The following is a 25,336-nucleotide window of genomic DNA, read 5'->3' as shown; positions in this document are numbered from 1 at the left end:
AGCATATGCAAAACAGTTACTTTCATAAATTATTTTGCCACACAGAAAAAGTAGGTTAATTTTCATTGACGGTTGTGAATTTGCAATTGATCTTGCAACAGTAAATGGTTTAAAAAGATGAAATATTGATTGCAGTCATGACCTTTGGTTTACATAAACTCCAACTAAACCATCTCGGCCTCTTTCCTTAAATATGTAGAACTGTAAATGTATAAATCCTAAACCCTGACAATGCATAAATAATTTGCAAATCTTTTGTCATTCAGAATGTGGGAGAGCCTTTCATTCCAAATTATTTGGAGAATTACTTGCCTTGTCCCTTGGAGCTGCCCCAACAACAACCACCACCGCCACCACCACTTCCACCCGACGAGCCCGAGCAACCACCTAAGCCACCGTTTGCTGATGAGGAGGAGGAAGAAGAAATGCTTCTTCGAGAAGAATTGTTAAAATCTATTGCAAATCGACGTGCTTTGAAGCCGGAGGTATTTGAAACAGATATGAATTGATATATTTTAGCCAGCAGAGGGCATCCTTTAATAAGCCAGGAAGTTTAGCTGGGATGGTTGTTTTCAATTTTAAATTTACTCAAAGTGAAATTCAGGTTGCAAGTTTATCACATCCTGCAGGAAGTGCTCAAGTTCAGATTTTGCCATGTTTGAATCTGGTTGATTTTATTTGGAACGCCTGAATTTCATGTGCCTCCTGGTTTCTTTTTTTTGTTAACGCATTCCGAAATAGAAGAGGTTTGGCCGGGCTTCATTAATTTTCAGGGATTTGTCTGTTGCCACCCATGACTGAATAGTGAAGGTTGCCCAATAAATTTGTGTAGTACTTATTAAAGTATGCCCCAAAGAAGTCCATGCTCAGCAGAAGAGAAACAAGGAACTAGCTGTTTCAAATAGAACACTGCCTGTCACTTGACATTTTTCATAGTTCCTTATTTTAACATAAAATCTCATTCACTCATTTGGATGACACATATTTGTCTGTTTTCCTACATTTGAATGAATGATTAAGCATAGAAATTCAAGATTGTAGGGTGAACGTTGTCAGAAGTATGACAATCAGATTTTCAATAGATGTGGCTGTTATTAAGTTTTGTTCTCAATTTTCTTAAACAGGATTCAAGTGACGATGGTGATCTGTCTTTGCCACCTCTTCCTATTGAGAATTCACAATCTCCGTCAATAAATAACTTCACAAATGCCAGCGTGAGTGCTTCATTACAGCCACGCCCACAAAGCACAAAATTTGTGAGAGGGCCTGCAGCAAATCGGCCGCTGATCGTGGTTAGTATGACAATTTGTGCAGGGGAATGGATTTTCATTTCAGATATACTTTCAGTGTATTTTCTTTGTGGTTCAAAATAAATTGCTGTAACACTGAAGCAAGCTCATTATGAAGAATTAGCAGATTTTTTTCCAAAATTGGTAGAACTTAGTGAAGCTTGGCTACATCTTGGTCGAGTGACATCTTGCCACTTAATTGCACTATCCGGAAAATCTAGATTATAGGGTGGTAAATCTATATTGGATTATTCATAGTTTCATTTAAACAATAAAATTTTTTAGAAATTGCCTAATGTAAATGGTTTTTATTATGGCACACTTGTTAAAGTAAAGTGTATTAAGCAGTTTGATTTATTACTTGAAATGTCTTATTAATACATGAAAGAATACTTAATGTTTCTGGAATTTTAGAAAATAGCCACTTTAACATCTTTTTTAAAAAACCTAAACAGAAATAATACTGTCCTTTAGCAAAATACCAATGGATTCAAACCCTCAGTCACATGAATATAAGGGAGTGTTATCAGATGGTGCATTGAAAATTCCAAAGGTTTTAAAATCAAAATAACCAAGTTCGTGCAGGTTGTTTTAGAATAGATCTTTGTGATTTTTAGCTGTAGATTTTTGTGTAATGGTTTTCATATTTTCACTTGAAAGTCCATCCTGTGGGTACTTGTCAACATATGGGTATATATACTGTTAGGTTCCATACTTTTGTAAGCAGGAAATAACATAGAATCATACACAGAATAGGGACATCTGGTACATCCTGTTTATGGTGGCATTTGTCTCCTTGAGGCTTATCTACTCCTCCGTTTCTTCATATAAACACTATTCTTTGATTATCTTTTCTACTTGAATGCATCGGTATTATTTTCTTCAGCTACACACCACAGTAGTAAGCCTCATGTTTTTAATAAACTGAAAATAAAAGTTGCAAACTTGTATACTCTATGGATTTTCAAACTCAGAATGATACATAATCTAAATGTGCACCCCTGGATTGGTTTGCAAAGGGAGAGCACATTTAAGTTTGAGGGACTATGACATTTAATACATGTCTGTAACCTGTTCCTTGTAGATTCCAAGGCACAAATCAGTAGTTGTGAGACTGGATGACTCTGATGATAGTGACTCAGATAATGAACAACCCAGTCTAAGTATGGGTGTCTTTGGCGGATTAGAGTCCATGATACGAGAAGCCAGAAGAACTGCAGAGGTATGGAAAACATAACACAATAGCTGTAATAGCATACATTTTTAAAACTGCTGTTTCCTTTGGATCTTGTGGCATGTATTATAACCACTCCAGAAGTATGGTGAACATTGTAACTTAATGAACATTACAGCCAAATTGATTATAGTAAAGTCCTACAAATATTAAGTAATAGTGACTAACTTTGGTTGACAGGCAACAAAGAATTCCTTATAGTTTCTACTCAAACCCAGATCCTGCTCAGTATAGGGCATATACAAGTTGGATTAACTCCCTTTTAGGAAATTATATTTCAAATCATGCTAGATTCCTCCTAATCTGGTATACAATTGTTACTCTGGACTGGAGGCTTATGAAATTTAAGCTATATTAAACACTTTCCACACAGGCTTTGTGAGCTGAAATTGCAACAAGACATTTAAATTAGAACTGTAAATATAATTCAGAAATGAAAAAGGTTGAAATCTTGCACCACTCTAAGCAAGAATTGGGTTAATCATTGATTTTTCATTCATGTTTGAATGTTTTGGTCCAGAGTGATGTATCTACAGATGTAAGAAAATTTGTGAACCATTAGCAATTGCCTGCTTTTCTGTAATAATTACTCATAAAATGTGATCTGATCTTCATCTAAGTCACAATAATAGACAAACACAATCTGCCTAAACTAGTAACATAAGATAAATTGTACTTGTCATGTCTCTATTGAACATATTTGTTTAATTATTCACGGTCCAGGCAGGAAAAAGTACATGAGTCCTTGTAATTAAAAACTGGTAGAACCTCCTTTAGCAGCAGTATCCTCCACCAAACACTTCCTATAGCTGCTGATCTGATAACAGTGAGAAGGAATTTTAGACGATTCTTCCATACAGAACTGTTTCAGTTCATCACTAGTTTTGGGATACCTTGCATAAACAGCCCTCTTCAGGTCATGCCACAGCATCTCAATTGAGTTGAGGTCTGGACTGTGACTTGGCCATTCCAAAACACAAAATTTCTTCATTTTAAACCATTCTGTTGTCGATTCATTCTTGTGTTTTGGGTCATTGTCTTGTTCTATCATTCAAGTTCTATTATGCTTCAGGTGAATTGGACTGTTACCCTGACATTCTCTTGTAAAATGTCTTGATGCAATTTTGAATTCATTGTTTCCTCAATGCTTGCAAGCTGTCTAGGCCTTGAGGTAGCAAAGCAGCCCCAAACCAAAATGCTCCTTTCACCATGCTTCGTAATTGGGATGAGGTTATGGTGTTGATGTACAGTGCCCTTTTTCCTCCAAAAGTAGTGGTGTGCGTTTCTGTCAGGCAGTTCAACCTTTGTCTCATCTGCCCACAGGACATTGTCCTAGAAGGGTTATGGACATTCAGGTGGTCTTTTGCAAACTTGAGACATGCAGCGATGTGTGTTGTTTTTTTTTGGAGAGCAGTGCTTTTCTCTGTGGTGTCCTTCCATGAACACCATTCTTGTTCAGTGTTTTTCTTATAGTGGATATGTAAATAGAGACTTTTGCAAGTTCCAGAGATTTCTGCAGATCGTTTACTGTTAACTTTACTTTTTCACCTCCTTCGGCATCGCACATTGTGCTCTTGGTGTGACCTTTGCAGGATGTCCATTCCTAAGGAGAGTAGCAATAGCACTGAATTGCCTCCATTTGTAGACAATTTCTTTTACTGTGGGCTGATGAACACTCAGATCTTTAGAAATACTTTTGTAGCCTTTTCCAGCTTCACACATCTCTACAATTCTTCTTCCAAGGTCCTCTCGAATGTTTTGAGTGAGGGATGGTGCACAGCAACAGATCTTTCTTGACTTTGAGATTGGAACACCTGTTTACATACTTTTTTGAACCTAGACTGTGATTGTTTAAATGGTGTACTCAGTATTGATGAGTAGTAGTACAATTGTGTTGTTAGTTTAGGCAGATTGTGTTTGTCTATTATTGTGACTTGGATGAAGATCAGACTATATTGTATGAGTAATAAATACAGAAAACCAGGTAATTGCGAAGGGTTCACAAACTTTGTCTTGCAACTGTATTTTGCAAATGAATATCAACACAGAAATTTGGATTGCTTCAGCCATCTTCAAAATAGAATATCATCTGTTATTTGTCGTTGTAAGATAACTTGGCATTTATAAATTTTGACTGCAAGAGAAAAACTATGGAAATAGTAGAATGAAAATTAATTGATGCAGAAGAATGAAGATGTCCAGCTTATAATTGAATCTGGCTAAATCTCATTCCCTGAATCATTGTCTGTGCGTCAAAGTAAAAGCAACACTATTTTTGTCTCTGGCCAGTTGTGTTTCTCTTATTTCAATTTTGTCCTCTCAAGGTTCGGAATTTTTTTTCAACATTGGGCTTGGTAAATGAATTTTAAATATTAAACCAACTAGCCCTATTTGATATTCAGTGAAATATATTAATAGTTTAAAATTAAACTTTATATGTAGCCCTTGGAACTGCAGGTTACAAAGTATGCAGACAAAAAAATCGCAGCTCAGGTCAGGCAACATCCATGGAAAAGGTGTTTCTTTGGATTTCCAGCATCTGCAGATCTTCTCACGTTTGTAAATGGTGGTTGTGTTTTGAAGTATCTGCAAGGGCTTATTTGATACTGTTGTCGACCTAATCAATTATATGTCTTTTGCCTTCTTAATGCTGCTTGATGCGCTGAGTTCTTCAAGATTTCTATTACTCTATTTAGAATTGTTGGTGTACATGGTATTATTAGTGGGGTGTTAGAGGACACTTGCTAGGATCGTTGCTGTTCATAGTGGATATCTGTTAGCTGATTTTTTGAACTAAACAGCTTCTGCCTATTGGGAATGGAGGCCCAAGCTGATGTGGCATGTGTCTCAATTTCAAATATTATGGAAGAAAGAAACTAAGGTTGAAAAGGATCTGGATGGTTCAGTGAGAGAGTTAATTATATTTCCTCTTTTTAATAAAATGCACCAACAGAATTTGTTTAAAATTTGATCTTTTCATAAAGGCATCAAAACCTAAACCAAGGCTAAAAGCAGAGAAAGAAAATGACCCTGCAGGAACCAAAAGTGGATTTTTGGAAGGAGGCAAAAAAGAAAATAGACCATTGAAGGAAGAAAATGTCAGGTAAAATGTTCAGTGTAGATTTTTTTTCATTTCATTGTATTCTTGAACAGACAGAAGAAATTGCTTTGGGCTATTAACTAAACAATCTTTTGTTATTTGAAGATAGTCAATTTATAGCATGTACTTACGAAATTGTTCAAAGCTCATTGTGCAGAAGTTAAATTGTTTCTTTGAGATTGTTAATTTGGAGCAGCAGTTTTACTTTATTTTGGGTTTAGAATTTAAACCTAGTCAGCCTAATAATTACAGTTGAATGTTTTCACACTATGTAATACTGGCCCTTTTCACTGATATTTGCCACCAAACATTGGTTTAGATCAGTGTCTCTTGTTATTCAGATGAATATGAATGGTTTGTTGTTTAAAGGCATTGCACTTTTTTTTCCCCTTCTCTTGGTTTTATTAAGTCGTGACAAACAGCGAGTATTGAAATCAGATTTATCAAAAGGTGGTCCATCACCAGTTCACTCTGATGCTGAAGTAAATGCTGCTGGCAAGAGAGCGATAGTTACTAAACAATTGTCAGAAGTTGAAGAGCGACTAAGAAGACACAAGTAAGTTTTGGTTGTGCTTGATTTTTTTTGTCTGAATGTAAATAAGAACAAACTTGCATTAGTAATAGAATCCTTAGGTTGCCTGGGAAAAGTGTTGAAACAAATGATGTTGAAAAGATACTACGGAATCTTCTATTTACTTGAATACTGATCTGGAATCCAAGTTGAACATCAGATCCAAAACGTCATATTGCCTGACAGCAATGCATTCCTTCACAGCCATAAATGGCCATTGAGATTTTCTGTACATCTTTACACAGCAGCATAAGTTCACAGCAGAGCTGGTGTTGCCACCAATCAACTAAACACAGTGAATAGGCCTGTTCTGATGAGGGGTGGTTTCTTAAGATTGCCATAGCTGGGTGTGGTAGTGAGGTTAAGTTCTCATTAGCTAACGTTCCCAGTGGCGTGCATCTCAAATAGCTTCTGACAACCAAGTCCATCGCTGGCCCTCACGTGTGCCTTAACTACTAAGCCCAGTGGAACCATTTCTACTGACAGCAAAAAGGTCGAAGGCAGGTTACTGGCACCTTAAAACCAGTCACTGCAGGCAGATGAGGTTCAGTTGTAGTTGGCAGCTTGTCTAGGAGAAGGAAAACTGATCTCAAACCTCCACTGCCTTGCTACTATACCAACTCATGGGAAAGGAATCGGGAGTAAACACCAAGGAAACATTGAATTGACTTTATTATTACTTAATTCCTTCATATACGTGAGGAGTAAAAATCTTTACATCACATCTCTCTAAATGTGCAATTTATAGTTATAATAAATAGTATGCACAACAGTATAGTCAATATAACATAGAAATACAGTTGTGTCAGCAGGTTAAGCAGTCTGATAGCCTGGTGGAAGAAGCTGTCCCAGAGCCTGTTGGTCCTGGCTTTAGTGCTGTGGTACCATTTCCTGGATGGTAGCAGCTGGAACCGTTTGTGTTGGGGGTGACTTGGGCAGTTTTTACACACCTGTCTTTGTAAATGTCCTGAATAGTGGGAAGTTCATATCTGTGCTGGGCTGTCCCCACCACTCTCTGCAGAGTCCTGCGATTGAGGGAAGTACAGTTCCCATACCAGGCAGTGATGCTGTCAATTGTGCCCCTGTAGAAAGTTCTTAATATTTGGGGGCCCACACCAAACAACTTCAACCATCTGAGGTGAAAGAGGCACTGTTGTACAGACCATGTGAGATCCTCGGTGATGTGCATGCCGAGGAACTTGAAGCTGTTCACCCTCTCAACCCCAGATCCATTGATGTCAATAGGTGGTAGCCTGTTTCCATTCCTCCTTTAGTCCACAACCAGCTCCTTTGTTTTTGTGACATTGAGGGAGAGATATTTTTGACGTCACTGTGTCAGAGTGATAACTTCTCTGTAGGTTGCCTCATTGTTATTTGAGATTAGGCTAATCAGTGTGGTGTTGTCAGCAAGCTTAATTAGACTGGAGCTTTGGGTGGCGACACAGTCTTTGGGTATACAGAGTAAAGGAGGGAGCTTAGTACACAGCCATGAGGGCCACCTGTGTTGAGGGGTTGAGGTGGGGGAGCCCACTCTTACCACCTGCTGGCACTTGAGCTGGAGTCCTTTTGTAAACTTAAATTTGCCAGACCAATAACCACACAGTAAACAATTTATCACTTTATTCTTGGCTTCAGTTTATTTTCATGAGCTCAGCTGGCAAGAGGTGCGGAGCTGCACGACAGAGGGACAGAGTTCCTGTCCTTCTGGGGGCTCGTATCGGACCTCTAACTTAGTATAGCATTGGCCTTTATACCATACAAAGAGTTCGTAATCATTACAGAACATGTGCAAACAGAAGGAAGCAGTCTTCTTTGTGGTTTGACAGGTATGCAGAAATCAGCTTTTTCTGCTAGAATAAAATCAAGGGCCATCCGGTTCTGTAGGACTGTTTGCTGGATTGCAATCATTTCGGTGGATATTTCAGTCACCTGTGCTTGAGTATCAGCCGTATTGTTGGCTAACTCTTTGAGGGCTGCTGCTAAGTTAATTATCTCCCTGGAATTTTGGGCTGCCCCTTAGGAGGGGAAGGCGATCATCCAAAATTGCTCAGTTTCGGTTATTCTTCTCCGTTGTTTATTCCAATAAGGGTGATCATGAGGCTGGGCCATAACTCTCAAGTGGGTTACTAAATATCCTAGATAACAACATCCACTCCATCCCTTATCCTTTCTGGAGGTAGAGGTCATAAACGAGGGGCTCCGGGAGCACCCATGAAATCTTTCTTCCGGCAGCCAGGGGTATGCTCGGTTCCCACAGATCCAATAAGTACCATTAAGGGGACGAGGTGTATTGTACCCACTCACATATGTCTTATTCTGAGTACACAAGCTTACCCCTACCTTACATGGAGCACTTTTGTTAAAATTACAGTAACAACTAGTATACTCTGGTTTCGGGGGTGGATCAATCTTAATTCCTGGCCACAATTTAGAAGGATCCTGGGGAGGGGACCGAAAGTACCACCTGGAAGGAGCAGTCCTCATTCCTGTGACCAGGAGGGAATGTGCAGCTTGTGGCACTTCCGTTAAAAAGCATCACTGACGTAACCTCACTAGAATTAAGAGAAACTATGGACGTGGGGATCATTGTTTTTCCATGCCGGGGGATTTTGGCACATACCCAACATGCCCCCCCCCCCCCAATTCTACTTGTTTGGCGTAGAGACAAAAAGGTATTTACTTGGGGACTTCCAGAGACTGGGGCAGGTCCTCTTAAGGACATAAAAACCAGCATTAATCAGTACATTTTCTTTAGTTCTTATGAGCCTGAATCAGTTCCTCTAGTAACACATTTACAGTCTGTTCGATGTATCTACCGGAGCTGCCCTTCCACCTTTGCAGCAGTAGCTGTAGTTAGTGGTACTTGGTATGGTCCCTTCCACCAGGGTTCCAACCTCTTACGATCCCAATCCTTTACGTTGGGTTTCGTCTTCCCGATAAGCCTGTGGCACCTGTAAATAGGCATAGTCATACTTTATTGATCCCAGGGGAAATTGGTTTTCGTTACAGTTGCACCATAAATAATTAAATAGTAATATGTAAATTATGCCAGGAAATGAGTCCAGGACCAGCCTACTGGATCAGGGTGTCTGAGCCTCCAAGGAAGGAGTTGTAAAGTTTGATGGCCACAGGCAGGAATGACTTCCTATGACACTCAGTGTTACATCTCGGTGGAATGAGTCTCTGGCTGAATGTACTCCTGTGCCCACCCAGTACATTATGTAGTGGATGGGAGACATTGACCAAGATGGCATGCAACTTAGACAGCATCCTCTTTTCAGACACCACCGTGAGAGAGTCCAGTTCCATCCCCACAACATCACTGGTCTTACGAATGAGTGTGTTGATTCTGTTGGTGTCTGCTACCCTCAGCCTGCTGCCCCAGCACACAACAGCAAACATGATCGCACTGGCCACCACAGACTCTTAGAACATCCTCAACATCGTCCGACAGATGTTAAAGGACATTAGCTGTTGATGCAGCAGCTAAACACAAAGCCTTAGACACCACACTTTTAGTCCCCTTGGGAGCCCAGTAAGCTCCTATTAGACAAAACCTAGGACAGGTATGCCAGACATGGGGGAGATGCGTATGTTTCGGGGGAATGCCCTTGAAGGAGAGCACAAACTATGGTCCCAAATGCGTTGCCACCTTGAACCTTACAGAGCAACTTACGGGTGACCCCTGCAGGACAGGTTTGTGTTCCTTCTGTGTTTTTACCACCTTAATAGGTTATGTACGTAATTGTACACACCTAGGCAAGGAGGGAATGGTTAATACATTGTTACAATCTTAGTGGCACCCTGATTTCCAGCAAGCAGCTGAAAAGCAAGCTAAAGCATGCTTAATTTGTAAGAAAATGAATGCTGGAAAGGGGATGCCTTGCGTTTCCAGAACCACCCCCTTGCCTGGTGGGCCTTTCTCTTGTTTGCAACTTGATTTTATAGAACTACCTAGAGTACATTGTTATAAGTATTGTTTACTGACAGTAGATGTATTTAGCAGATGGATTGAAGCTGTTCCCACAACTAATAACACTACTATGGACTGTTATAAAAATATTGCTAAAAGAAATAATCCCCCGCTACGAACTTCCAGAAATGATAAGCTCGGACAATGGGCCACACTTTGTAGCCATAATAAATGAAGAAGTTTGCAAGGAACTTGCCATAAAACAGCAGTTCCATTGTAACCATCATCCAAAAGCAGCTGGCATAGTGGAGCGAGCAAATGGTGCCCTGAAAGATAAGTTGGCCAAACTTACACCAAGAAACAGGATTGACCTGGTTAAAGGTCCTACCCTTTGCCCTATTTCATGAGGAACACCCCTTCGAGCAGGACAGGATTGTCACCAGCGGAAATTGTTTACGGAAAACCCATGAGGACCCCATAGGGGCCCTGAGATAGTGTACCTCTCCTCCCCGAAAGTTTACCCACAAAATTAGATATGCTTACCTTGGGGGGGGGGAGGATATGGGAAAATACTTATGTAAGCTAACCAAAACTCTCCAAAGCTTGTGGGGACTGTCTTGTCTCCCTTTCTCTTCACCATTTACACCTCGGACTTCAACTACCGTACAGAGTCTGTCATCTTCAGAAGTTTTCTGATGACTCTGCCATAGTTGGATGCATCAGCAAGGGAGACGAGGCTGAGTATGGGGCTACGGTAGGAAACTTTGTCATATGGTGTGAGCAGAATTATCTGCAGCTTAATGTGAAAAAGACTAAGGAGCTGGTGGTAGACCCGAGGAGAGCTAAGGTACCGGTGACCCCTCTTTCCATCCATGGGGTCAGTGTGGACATGGTGGAGGATTACAAATACCTGGGGATACGAATTGATAATAAACTGGACTGGTCAAAGAACACTGAGGCTGTCTACAAGAAGGGTCAGAGCCGTCTCTATTTCCTGAGGAGTCTGAGGTCCTTTAACATCTGCCGGACGATGCTGAGGATGTTCTACGAGTCTGTGGTGGCCAGTGCTATCATGTTTGCTGTTGTGTGCTGGGGCAGCAGGCTGAGGGTAGCAGACACCAACAGAATCAACAAACTCATTCGTAAGGCCAGTGATGTTGTGGGGATGGAACTGGACTCTGACGGTGGTGTCTGAAAAGAGGATGCTGTCTAAGTTGCATGCCATCTTGGTCAGTGTCTCTCATCCACTACATAATGTACTGGGTGGGCACAGGAGTACATTCAGCCAGAGACTCATTCCACCAAGATGCAACACAGAGCGTCATAGGAAGTCATTCCTGCCTGTGGCAATCAAACTTTACAACTCCTCCGTTGGAGGGTCAGACACCCTGAGCCAATAGGCTGGTCCTGGATTTATTTCATAATTTACTGGCATAATTTACATATTACTCTTTAACTATTTATGGTTCTATTACTGTTATTTATGGTGCAACTGTAATGAAAACCAATTTCCCCCGGGATCAATAAAGTATGACTATGACTATGAACCCGACCATTACCCTTTGAAATCTCATCGGGTTCTCCAATGTGAGCAGCACGTTTAATAATCGCCACACTGGCAGGGAGCTGTAAGGCTTGCAGTAAGTTATATACGAAAACAGCGTTACTGATGGGTTGGCCTGTTGAGGTCAGAAATCTCCTATGTTCCCACAACGCACCATAATCAGAGCCACCCCAAAGGCATAATGGGAGTCCGTATAAATGTTGGCAGACTTTCCCTTGGCTAGTATACAGGCTCTGGTCAGGGCAAAGAGCTCTGCCTCCTGTGCGGATACCGGGGTCTCAAAGGGCCCTTGTTCGACTACCTCAGAGTTAGTGACGACTGATCCTCCCGAGCAGCGCTGTCCTGTAGGTGCGATAAGAGAGCTTCCATCAACATATAACGCTAATTCTGCATTTGGCAAAGGTTGGTCTCCTCGGTCTTCGTGGGAGGTTGTAAAAAAAAGATTTCTAAGCAAACAGTCGTGCGGCAGTGAGGTAAGATGCTGCAGTGGTTTTGTTAAAAACATAGCTGGGTTTAATGTACAGTGAGAGAAGTAGTGGGTTATTCAACAGGGCCGTCTCATACCTGTTCTGGCAGGCCTGAGTCAGCTGTTGAGTCTGTTGGGGGGTTAGCAACTCGACCACAGAGTGGGGGGTCAGAACCGTCACTTACTGGTGTAGAGTAATATTAGGGGCTGTCGTTATTAACATGTAAATAGCGGGTAGCACCTGGGAGCAGTGAGGCAGGCCAGCAGCAACTGGATCCAATTTAGTGGAATAATACACCACCAGCCTTTTGCGGTCACCGTGCATCTGAGTGAGGACAGCAGTGGCACAGTCTTCTCTGATTGTAACATGCAGCTGGCAAGGTCGATCGTACAACGGTTGGCCGAGGGCTGGAGCCTGGAGGAGGCTGTCCTTTAGTTCCATAAATGCTGTTAATTGCTTGGTTGTTAGAGTAAAACTAGGCGGGGCAGTTGAGGAGGCGGTGGGGGGGGGTTAAACAAGCGGGTGTAAATAGCAACATTGGGTATCCATTGCTGACAGAAGTTTAAAAGACCACGGAAGGCACGCATCTGCTTGGGGGTAGTTGGCAGAGAAGTGTCGGCGATGGGTTGTATCCGATCTTCTGTCAGTTTTCGTTCCTTGTCTGCGAGTACAATACTTCGAAACTTAACTTCCCCCTGAGAACATTTCACCTTGTGAGGAGGGACCATGTATCCCAAAGAATGCAAGGAAGTTCAGTAATACTGTGGTGTTACTTTCACAATCTTGCACATGGTTACTGGCTAGGAGTAGGGCATACACATACTGGACTATGGTAGAGCCCTTCGGCAGCTCTTGTGTGCGTAATTGTTTCTGAAGAGTCTGCGAAAACAGGGGAGTGGATGAAATCCTGGGGTAATCGTGTCCAGGGTATTGCTGGCTTTGATAGGTAAAGGCGAATAACTACTGCGAATCTGGATGTAGAGGGACAGTGAAAAACGCATGTAAATCTGTTATAGTAAGTACACATGCATCTGCAGGTATGCAACTTAGAGTCGTAGCTGGGTTCGGAACTAATGCATGGAGCGAAGCGATGATTTCCTTTATCTTCCTTAAATGTTGAACCAGCCGCCAGTCTCTTCATCCTGGTTTGGGGACAGGGAATATAGGGGTATGGGAACCAAAATTCCTTGTGCCACAAGGGAGTCAGTTAGCACCTGCACCCCTTCTTCTGTCTCCAGTTTCAGGGGGTACTGAGGCATAGAGGGCAAGGCTTGGTTTTCCTTTAACTCAATCCGAATTGGGGTGCAGGTAGTACATCCAACCTCATGGCCAGAGGTAGCCCATAGCTGAGGAGCAACCTCCTTTTGTCTGGTCCATACTGGAAATGTGATGGACCAGGTGCCCAATGTTTTGTTCTGGTTGCTTCCCGTATCTTCATCGTCCTTTGGGAATGACTTGCCAGGTCCCCTAAGTATCGGCAGCCAGCTGAGTCTGTGTATAAGCAAGAAATCCCAGGCTCTTAGGCTTATACCCAGGATTAATGGTCAGGGTAATGTGCGGAACCACTAACCCAGTCTGGCATGAGAGGTAGTCTGGAATGGCGGTCAAGTAAGCTCCACCTTCCTTATCTTCTACCTCTCCTATCAACAATACCGGGTACTCCAATCTTTCAAAGGGTGTATAATATCGGCTATCTTCAATAGAGCATCCGGTAGGATCGTAGCATACAGTCACATGGGGGGGGTCTGGTGTCGGAGACAGCGGGTAGATGTCATTTGGTCAATGCTCAAACCCCACCATTGAGGGGCTGCAAACTGGGGGTATTGTCGGCGGCCAAGTAGTCCCAAGGTAATGCCTTCAGTGCAGATTATTTCAACTCCCGAAGGACAGAGCAGATTGCATCCCAGATTAGTGGTCACAGTAAAGAAAACGTTGCAGCAATGTCCACAATATTCGACTGGTAACGGCTGAGTTTGCAGGTAGGGGCACTCAAGTCCTTCAAATTCTGACACGATAATGGTAGTACCCGATAGCTGGAATCCCTTCCTATTTCCTGATCGAGGGTGGAAGTGGTTGCCCCCGTATCAATCGTAAACTTAATCGGGATTCCGGCCACTTGTAGGGTGATGTGAGGCTCCTGACTCGGGGACGTGCTTACCACCAGGGGGTTTCTTCCTGTGGGTCAGGTGCTGAAGAGGTTGTTCGTTGAGAATGGAGCTCGTGAGGGCCCCTGAGGTGGTGGTTCAGATCCAGATTTCTGTGGGCTGTTGGCCCTCCAATATCCATAGCTGCCACAATTAAAGCAGGAGCCTCCCAGGGATCTTTCAGGTTCCCGGTGATATCGTCCTAGATGCCTGGACAATTCCATCGGGCGCGATCCTTGTGGTGGTCCCCTTGGGTGTCCTTGAACCATATTGCGGCTGGGTGGTTGCCACCAGTCGCGAGGCTGATCCCATGGTTCCACATCATCAGGGTTGGGATATGGCCAATCTGGGAACCGCCGGTCAGGATCTTCAGGCCCTGCCCTCCCTGAGAGTGGATCTCCATTTCCATTCGCTGGCCCCCTCCGGGAGGGACACTGTATATGTTCAGTTTTTACCTGAGGGTGGGAGTGGGACGGAGGCTCACCGTGTTTATCCCAGTAGTATTCTACTGCCCATCTCATCTGAGGTCTAGAATTATTGGACCAGTTCATGTTATTGGTTCTCATCATATCGGCAATGTCGGAGGGTATGCACTGCAGGATCATAGCATTAAAGAGTGGAGAATACTGACCACCATTGAAAGCAGAGTCTCCTGCAAACGTCCCGTAACAGGCCACAAACCTTTCCTAGTAATCAAAGCCAGACTCCCCTGGTTTAGGCTTGCATTGCAAAACCTTAGTAATATTCACAGATTGCTGCAAAGCTCGCTCCAGGGATTGTATTATTTGCTCCACCTGATCCTGGGGCTGGGGTACAGCAGCCGACAGGGCAGTAAAATCCCCGTGGCCTCTCATCCCTTCTTGCCACTTTTGTTTCTCTGGTGATAATATCATACAGCATAATCCGAACAAGTCCTGTGGTGTTGCATTATACATTTGGATGGTGCTCCGAATGTATTGGGCAAACATTGCGGGATTTTCCTTCCTATCTGGGGCTTGGTTCATAATCATTATCTCTTGAGGTTTGCAGGGGGCATAAACACCGAATGGTTGGGTTTTGATTGCCTTGGCCAGCCAGAGGGTTTGGCATCTGCTGGATAGGATATTGGTGTGGGGGTGACATTGTCATGCCCTCAAACAAATTCTGAAGTCCGTAATCCTCCCCGTCCCCTAACTCTTGGGCAGATTTCTGACGCCTTTTTCATAATTTAACTTGCTTGGCCACCGCCTCTAAGGGAGGATGGGCGGGGTGGGGGGGGTGGTTAGTGGAAGAGAAGGTGGAGACAGAATAAATGAGGGTGGAAGTAGGGGATAGCAGCCCCATTCCTCGTTCCTATCGCTATTGTCAAATAGGGTCGGTATGCCAGACATAGGTTCGGGATCCTGAGTCTTTTTTTCCCTTGCGCGCTCAACATTGACGATCTAATCCTTCCTGTCTATCCATATCAGCCTTTTCCTGCTTACACTGTTTTTCCTGCTCTCTCTTCTGTTGCCCATCTCCCACTCACACTCTGCTTTCAGTGTCTCCCAACCCTTCTGCCGTACATACCTTTATCCCTTTATCACAGGTATTATTCTTCCAGCTGGCCGGCAAGATATTATTCCATTTAGTATCAGCTTTATCCTTCCATTCTTTGATCAATAATTTCCACTTTTTGCCACAATTCTTTTTCCAATTCAAATTCACAGCTTGTTCACAAGATATTATATCCCAGGTTCCCCCAGGTGGCCACATACCATTCCCCAATTTCTTAGTCAGCGCTGCACTTAACATCCGGAGGTCCTTTTCCTTATCTGGTATTTGTTCACACATCGACTGCAAGGGAGTTTCCTTGCCCTCTGTATCCAAAGTCTGTCCCATCATGTGCTGATTATTCAATTATACAGTTTGATCGACCAGGCCAAAGACCTGTTGCCCAATTGTACAAATAGACCCGGCCCTTTCCTTGCCCATTGTCTAATTAGTCATATTGACCTAGCACCAACAGACCTTCAGCATTAACATAAATATAGGCTTACCTCACTATTCTGGTCTTGGCAGTTGGTTGGATCCCGTCAAGTTACCAGTTCCTCTGGGCGAGGGGCAGGAGTTTCGGGCAAGGAGAAGGGACAGTCAGAGGTAAAACACCTCGGGGTGCCCTACCACCCGTTAACACTCACCCACAGCTCTCTGTCACTTACTTAGCCCACAGGTACTTTCCCTATGTTGGGATCCAAGTCACGGCACCAAATGTAAACTGAAATTCACTGGACCAATAACCACACAGTGAACGATTTATCACTTTATCCTTGGCTTCAGTTTATTTTCTCAGGCTTAGCCGGCAAGAGGTGTGGAGCTGCACAACAGGGACAGCGTTCCTCTCCTTCTGGGGGCTCGTATCGGACCTCTAACTTAGTTAGTACAGCATTGGCCTTTATACCATACAAAGAGTTGTTAATCATTACAGAACATGTGCAAACAGAAGAAAGCAGTCTTCTTTGTGGTTTGACAGGTATGCAGAAGTCAACTGTCTTTATCAATCAGGCAGTCACGCGGGGTGGGTATTACACAAGTCATACTGACAAGTGCAAAGTTCTAAAAATCATTCCCTACTTCCCCAACACCCTTAAAACCTCATCACCTTAAGGCACTATCAACACTTCCAGCGTTGACTGGCAAACTCCTGTGATGCCACTGGTGCCGAACTGTATCGGTCTCGGCCATTCCTTTGGTTTCATCAGCTGTGTGGAGGGAAGCCTGCATGAGCAACAGCTTGCTCTCCATATTGTGCTGCTCTGGCTTGCGTATCACGTATACAGTGAGGGAGCAATATTCATAGTAGACCCTGACTAACAGCTAGCCTCAACATGAAGGGTCTCCAATCTGATTTCCCACAGATGTACTCTGACCTGCTGAATATTTTCAGCATTTTCAGTTTTTGTTTTAGATTTCCAGCATCTGCAATTTATTTTCAGTAAATATATTATTTGCTATTAAATTCTAATTATAAATTGTAGGTCTTTTGGGTTGGCTTGCTTTTAAAAGTAAATATTGGCCCATTAAAGTTCAAAGTAAAATTTCTTATCGGAGTAAATGCATGTCATCACATACAACTCTGAGATTCTTTTCACAGATTTGACTGTCTGCAGTCAAATTCACCTAATCTGTCATCCGACTATTTGGGAATCTCACTTATTCAGCGTCTGGTTCACCAGGCAATGTTTTGTGAGCTCCATCTAAATTTAAGAGCTGTGGAACGACTCTTCCTCCAAATTTGAGTCACTAAAATTTCTTATAATGCAAAAATCACATCTGAAAAGTAAAGTTTAGAGAATGTTGAATTGGCGAGTATGTGGTGTAAGAAGAGGTTGGACAAACTAGGGTCGTTTTCTGTGGAGTGCTGGAGGTTAAGGAGAGACCAGACAGAAATGAATAACATTCTGAGAGGCGTAGATAGAGTAGACAGCAAGTTCCCCCCACCAAGATTGAAGTGTCTAATACTAGAGGGTATACAGTTAAGGTAAGGGGGATAAATTCACAGAGATGTGTGGGGCAAGTTTAGTTTTACAGAATGGTGAGTGACAAGGATTCATTGCCAGAAATGGTGGTGAAAGTAGATGTGGTAGAGGCATTTTAAAAGACTCTTAAGCAGAGAGTTGACCAGGTCAAGACAACGGAGACTTATGGAGAAGAGGAGTTCGGTGGGTAATAAAATGGACGAGTTGACGGCGCAAGCCAGGCGTCAGAGAACATTTCGGGAGTGCAGTGTTGTGTGTTTTACTGGGGCTGCACGAGGACATACCTGATCAAAACTTTTCCATGGATGGCTTCCAGACCGTTCGGGCTGACCTGAAGTGCACTGAGAGCGGTAAGCGTAAAGGAGTTGGGGGCTTACTGTTCTGGTTAACAATGGACGGTGCAATCCTGGTCATATTACGGTCAAGGAACATGTTTATAGACCGGATATTGAACTTTTTGCTGTTGGACTCCGGCCATATTCCACCGAGATACAACACTGGGCGTCACGGGAGGTTGTTCCTGCCTGTGGCCATCGAACTTTGCAGCTTCTCCGGTGGTGAGTCAGACGCCCTGAACCAATAGGCTGCTCCTGGACTTATTTCCATCTGGCATAGTTTGCATATTGTTGTTTGATTGTTTGTGGTTTTTGTATTGCTATATTTATGCTCTATTCTTGGTTGGTGCGGCTGTAACGAAACCCAATTTCCCTCGGGATCAATAAAGTATATCTATCTATCTATTGATATGGACCATGCCCAGGCAGAAGGGATTAGGTGTTGTTAGCTTAATTAGTTCAGCACATCTTTGTTTTTGGTTCAATGTTGGGGTGTTAATAGAAATGACTGCCAGTAGTTTGGAAAAGCTGTCATTTTGGCACCACCGAAGTCCTAAGTTTTTTACGATTGCTAGCAGTACCATTAGTACCACCATTCAGCTCCCAGTGAGTCTTAAATTCATTTTTAGACTTGTAGGAAAAAGAAAAAAAAATTTTCTTCAGTATTGTAACATGATTGCATTTTCTCCTTCAACACGCATCAAAGTTGCTGGTGAACGCAGCAGGCCAGGCAGCACCTCTTCCTAGAGATGCTGCCTGGCCTGCTGCGTTCACCAGCAACTTTGTGTGTTGCTTGAATTTCCAGCATCTGCAGAATTCCTGTTGTTTACATTTTCTCCTTCTATTCTTAAGCATAACATCTTCAGCATTTTCATTAATAGAGCAGTCAAGTCCCGAGTCACTTAGAAAAAAGTAAGAGAAAGCAGTAGGGGGAAAAAAAATGAAAGAAAAATGTACAAATTAACGAGATAGAAAAAGATTGTGTAAAAAGGATGTTAAGAGGAATAGGAATAAAAATGGTAAAGGAAATGAGAGAAATAACAAATAAATTGTGTGTGTGTATATATGCAGTGTGTGTGTTTATGCAATACAAGTAGTAAGGTGATTATTTTTTATATATACACACACACACCTATGACAACTCTGGAGGAGTTATAAAATAAAATATTTTAAAAATTCTGGTTAAACATAGTCCTTCAGGATTTCTCTGGGGATAATTGAGTCATTGTGTTTAATCATTGAACAATTTCACTACTGTAGTTGTCGGGAAACACTTAAAACCCGAGCGTCTGCCTTCAAAGACTTGGTGCTGCATGTTAGAAAATTCATGTCTGTCTATGGTCAAATGAACTGCATCATAAGACCATAAGGCACAGGAGAGAATTAGATCATTTGGCTTATCGAGTCTGCTCCACCATTTCATCACGGCTGATCTAGTTTCCCCCTCCGTCCCAATCTTCTGCCGCCTTGTATCGCTTTATGCCCTGACAAATCAAGAGTCTATCAACCTCTACCTTAAATATACTCAGAGGCTTGGCTTCCACAGCCACCTACTGATCAACAGAAGATACTCTTTCAGGTCAAAGTGAAAACGGATCTCTACAAAGTGATCTAAATTAACTACAAATATAAAGCAAAATAATCGATTGCATAAGTGTTCACCTCCTTTAATATGACACATCAAAATCACTGGTGCAGCCAGTTAGTTTTAAGTCATATAATTAATTAAATGGGACCTGTTTGTGGAGACCTGTGTGCAGTCAAGGTGTTTCAATTTGTTGTAAAAATATACCTGTGTCTGGAAGGTCCGACTGCTGATGAGTCATTACACTGGAAAAACTACACCCTGAAGACAAAAGAACACTTTAAGTGACTCCACATAAAGATTATTGGAAAAGCACAAGTTAGGAGATGGGTACAATTAATTTTTCCAAGTAACTGAATATCCTTTGGAGTACAGTTAGGTCAGTCATCAAGAAATGGCACAGCTGTCAATCTGCCTAGAGCTGGCTGTCCTTAAAAACTGAGTGACCATGCAAGAAAGGGACTAGTGAGGGAGGCCACCAAATGAGTGACGACTCTGGAGGAGTTACAAACTTCAGTGGCTGAGATGGGAGAGACTGCGCTTACAACAAAATGATTAGTTCTAAGGATTATAGGGTTGACTAATGAGGCAAGATTGAGTGGATTGAGCTTTAACTCTGGGGTTAATAGGAATGAGAACTATTCCCATTGAAACACAACAAAATTTTGGTTTTATGGCATAATTCAAATGTACCACACTTAAAATTTGCATTTGAATGTACATGCAATTTTCATTTTTATTCACTTTGAGAAAAATAACAATTTGTCCTGATCACTTTTGTTTTAGTCTCCTGCTTACAAAAGATGAGTCCCTCTTAACAAGCTTACTACAGCAAGAAGCAAAAAAGAAGGAAGCACTGCGTCAAGCTGAAGTCAAATATATGAAGCATAAAGAACAGTTACAGGCAGCTGAGAAGATTGTCAATGCCAATAGAATGCTTCTTAAAAAGCTTCAAGAACAGGTAGGCTGAAGATCTTGTTTTGATTACTTGTGCCATTGCCAATATTGATATAACTATTTTAATTATATTTCAGTTTTATTTGCAAGCTGAATTGATCGATTTAAAATAAAAAGCACACATTCTCAACTGTGTCAACACTTAATCTGGAACATTTTGCTTCTGTGGAAAAGGACGGAAAATCAGTCAGGTTTTCTCTTAATTCATGTGCTGTAAAATGTATGAGGGCATGAAATGAGGACCTACTGTGTTCCAATTATCGTGCCATTCCTTTATTGTGCAGAGAAATTTCTTAACTCTGAGGGTCATGAGAATGTGGAACAAGCTGCTGACACAAATATTGCATGTAGGCTTTATTTCAATGTTTAAGCAAAGTTTGGATAAGTGCATGGATAGGGGTATGGAGCTGTGGTCCCGGTGCAGGTCAATGAAAGGTAGTATAAATGGTTTGGCTAGATGGGCTGAAGGACCTGTTTCTGTGCTGTACTTTTCTATGACTATAACGAGACTAATAAGAAATCTTTCAATCCTATAATGGGGATGACACAATGCATTTGAGGCACAACAAAGCTTATCATCCACTTGCTATCAGACTATTTGCAGACCAATAGTTTGGCATCAGGATCACAAGGGAATATTTGTCTTTCTCCCTTCTCAGTTACTGGGTTCTGACTTTTATACCCTGTGGCTTGCCTCAGCTTCAGTTCCCATGCTCCCTTCTCTTGGGTTCATTGAGAAATTTATTGTAATAGTGTGTAGCAATGGGCTGATCTTTTAGTGGAGTGGAAAGAATGATAGACAGCCAAGAAGCATCAGCAATTTTCCAATCCTGATATGAGAGCTTTATGAATGGTAGATTTAAGTACTTTAAGAGATTTTTCTGATATCTTTGATTATGTAGCAGTTTTTTTTTGGAACCACATTTGTCTTAATAGCAAATCCTAGAAGAATTTTGTACCCATACCACAAGTTTGAATTGGGCTCCAATTTAAGTAGTTTCAGATTTCAACAATGTCAAATCTAGTTTCTTTTATCCTATTTAGATTCATAAAGTAAAACATCGAATACAAATTAAGAAAAATTTTTCGGTCAAATATGAAGAATTTGCACGAGCAAAAGCCCTTGCTAGTCAAGTAGGGAAACGGAAACGTGAACAAGATTCAATTGTAAGTTGAAACAGAATTCAGACAAGGTTGTAAAATAAGTTTACTTGGTCCATTTCTGACACTTCTCTCCTCTTTCTTGATCTGTCAGTCTCTGTCTCTGGAGACAGGTCTACCTACTGATATCTTCTATAAACCCACTGACTCTCACAGCTATCTGGACTATACCTCTTCCCACCCTGTCACTTGTAAAAATGCCATTGCCTTCACTCAGTTCCTCCATCTCTGCCACATCTCTCTCAGGATGAGGCTTTTTATTCCATAATAACTGAGATGTCCTCCTTCAAAGAAGGGAGCTCTGTTTTTCCACCTTCAGTGCTGCCCTTGCATGCATCTGTACCATTTTGCACTCATCTGCCCTCAACCCATCCTTCCTCTGCCATACCAACGATAAGGTTCCTCTTGTCCTCTCCTACCATCCCACTAGTGTCCGCATCCAGGACATAATTCTCCATAAATTCTCCCATCTCCAGTGGGATCCTGCCACTAAGCCCATTTTTCCCTCCTCTGCCCTGCCCCCCCTCCACACTTTCCACTTTCTGAAGGGATCTCTCCTTCACACTCTCTTGTCCATTCTTCCATCCCCACTGATCTCCCTCCTAGTACTTGTCCTTGCAAGTGGAACAAATGCAGTACCTGCCCCTCCATCACCTCCCTCACTACCATTTAAGCAGTCCTTCCAGGTGAGGCAACACTTTGCCTGCGAGTCTGTTGTATCCCGTCTACTGTATCCCGTGTTCCTGGTGTTGCATACTCTACATTGGTGAGACCTGACGTAGATTGGGACACCATTTTGCCAAGCACCTTCCCTCCAGCTGACTCTAAAAGCGGGATTTTCCGATAGGATCCCATTTCAATTCTACTTCCCATTCTCATTCCGACATGTTAGTCCATGCCCTCCTCTGCTGCCAGGATGAGGCCACAATCAGGTTGGAGGATCCACACTGGGTAGCCCCCAACCTGTCAATTGCTTAACCTTCTGGTAAATGCCCCTTTCTTCGCCCCCCCTTCACCATTCTTCATTCCTGCTTCCCTCTCTCACCTTCTCTCCTAACCTATCCATTACCTCCCTGTTGTGTTCCTCCTTTCTTCCATGGCCTTCTGTCCTCTTCTATCAGATTCCCCCTTTTCCAGCCCTTTATCTCTTTCACCTATCAGCTTCCCAGCTCTTTACTTCACCCCTCCCCTTCTTCGGGTTTCACCTACCTTCCACCTTGTACTTGCTCCCCTCCCCTTCTTACTCTGACTTTTCCTTGCTAGTCCTGAAGAAGGGTTTCAGTCCAAAATGTCAACTCTTTACTCTTGCATAGATGCTGCCTGACCTAATGAGTTCTTATAGCATTTTGTGTGTTGCTTTGTAAAATATGTTTAGTGTTTTTGATAATTTATCTAAGTAATAAAAATCAAACACAGTATATCCAAATGAGCATGCGTTGAGTTCTTCGGAATTTAGCTTTCTTAATTTAATATAATTTAGAAAGATCATTTGGTTTTGCTTTTTAACACCGGCATTCTTTTACTGCTTTGCTAAAAATACAGCCTTTGAGTTTAAGTATTATATAGATGTTATCGATAAATTACTCTTTTTTTTTTCTCCCTCTTTCAGTCTAATAATATCCGATTGGATGACGCGTCTAAACATGCAGCAATCTTAAAGAAGCAATCTGCTGAGTATATAGCAATGGAGAAAAAACGCTTGCAGCAACTTGAATACGAATATCGGTTAAAGATTCAAAAACTGAAAGAGGCGCAAGCTTTAAGGAATGCAGGACAACCTGAAAGCTTGTCTGGAATAGATGAACAACAAACATTTGTGGTATCACAGCCTTCAATGCATGACCTAACGCAGGATAAACTTGTTCTTGATACTGAAGAAAACGATGGAGAAGATGAAGTGCAATCTCCATCTCTAAGGGAACGAAGGAGGTCATTTCGAGAATCAAACTCTTTCACTAAGCCAAATCTGAAACATACTGACCTGAGTCAAGGGAAAGAAACTTTAAGTAAGCCAACAAAGAAAAGCTTTGATGAGCCAGAACTGTTTCTTGGTCTCAATCTCGATGATCTCAAAAAGCTTCATGGAGAGGCTGATGACTTTAAAACATTGCTACAGAAAACATTAGGTTGCATGTTTTCAAAGGAGAAGTCTCTGTGTGGTCAGGTTAGTAGAAAGGAATTGACTGTAATTTTAATCAATGTCTCTAACTGTGGGTTTAAAGCTGAATACAAGCATGTTTACTTGAAGAAAATGGTAATATTATTTAGTCTTAAAATAATTGCTTTTTTATGCAGCACTTTTCAGAACTTTGTTTCAAGGTATTCAACAAATTTTTGAAATTTTTGTCATTGTCTACTATTTCCCAAATCATAACAATTTGCCTGCAGTAAATTGGTGTGGAGGTGTAGAGATGCATCTCTACTAAAGGAGGTGTAAGGTGCTCTTTCCCTCCACTAGCCTGTAGGTCACCCTTGGACAAGGTGTGGCACCTACTTGGCCCCCCAATCAGGGTCATGTGAAACCACGGGAAAGGTGGTGGATGGTCGTATGTGCAGCTAGTGCATGTCACAAGTCCTGGTTGTGTGACCATTGACAATCTCTGAAGAGTATTGCCAATGGCTGGGGTCACCCATCCTGTAAAGACTGCCCAGAAGAAGGCAATGGCAAACCACTTCTGTAGAAATATTTGCCAAGAAGAATCGTCATGGAAAGATTGTGATCACCCACGTCAATACAACGCAGCACATGCCAGAAGGTCCTATAAACTGCACAATGTGTTCCTGCAGTAGATATTGTGCTTGCTCTAATCTGAAAAAAATGCTTTGTGATTAATTACATTTTGTTAAGGGAGCAAACAGAAATCTCTTATCTGAATGGTACCCGCAATGCTGTTCAGCTTCTGCATTGGGGCATCAGTTAGATTTTTTTCTGTTAATTTTCTATTGTAGCAAAATTTCCATGCCCAAACCTTGTTGTCAAGAATGTTGGCAACTTGCATCATGTGGATGTATGATAACCAGTACAATTTTGCAAGCGATTATTCTGACTGGGATTGCTCGCTTGACTAAATATACAGTCCTGAAGGACTGTGGAAGTGCAGTTCTGTTGAAAATGTTGTAATTTTAACTTCAACCTCTAATTTCAGAGCACATTTTTAGTATCATTAGGTCATTTGCTTCCTGCTCAAGTTACTTGTGAATTTCCTGAGCACACATGAAGAAACTATTGAACATTCTTTGTTTTTAAAAGAAAACAACTTATCTTCTGCAGGAGATTCCTGTGAATTTGGATGCGGTGTTACAGTCAAGACAAGTTGATTCGAAACCAGCGCCATTTGGAACATACAGTAGCCCTCTTTTGGTCTTTAGATCTTACAGGTATAAAGTTCTTATTAGAAAAAAGTTGTGGTTTCTTTGTAATTTTATCTTGCGTAAACAATCTTGATAGAACCTTTGACTTTAAATTTATATTGGAAGAGGATATAAATTAATTCATATCAAAATTTGGTATTTAACCTA

The 25,336-nt window shown here is 41.9% G+C and overlaps 1 protein-coding gene across 1 annotated transcript in view; it reads left to right on the top strand.

Moving 5' to 3' along the window:
- LOC134351497 (zinc finger C3H1 domain-containing protein) overlaps window positions 1-25,336 on the top strand; it is a 73,517-nt gene that overhangs the window by 20,376 nt on the left and 27,805 nt on the right. Inside the window, exons 8-16 of the mRNA XM_063057719.1 lie at window positions 267-485; window positions 1,125-1,292; window positions 2,374-2,511; window positions 5,508-5,626; window positions 6,033-6,179; window positions 20,486-20,660; window positions 21,701-21,823; window positions 23,427-23,981; window positions 25,089-25,195. Coding sequence (XP_062913789.1) covers window positions 267-485; window positions 1,125-1,292; window positions 2,374-2,511; window positions 5,508-5,626; window positions 6,033-6,179; window positions 20,486-20,660; window positions 21,701-21,823; window positions 23,427-23,981; window positions 25,089-25,195 — 1,751 coding nt within the window. The remainder of the gene's footprint in view (window positions 1-266; window positions 486-1,124; window positions 1,293-2,373; window positions 2,512-5,507; window positions 5,627-6,032; window positions 6,180-20,485; window positions 20,661-21,700; window positions 21,824-23,426; window positions 23,982-25,088; window positions 25,196-25,336) is intronic.

Source organism: Mobula hypostoma, chromosome 9, assembly GCF_963921235.1.
Source record: "Mobula hypostoma chromosome 9, sMobHyp1.1, whole genome shotgun sequence".
NCBI classification, from domain to species: domain Eukaryota; kingdom Metazoa; phylum Chordata; class Chondrichthyes; order Myliobatiformes; family Myliobatidae; genus Mobula; species Mobula hypostoma.
Note: the sequence above shows the minus strand (reverse complement) of the source record. Positions and strands in the feature narration are given on the sequence as shown.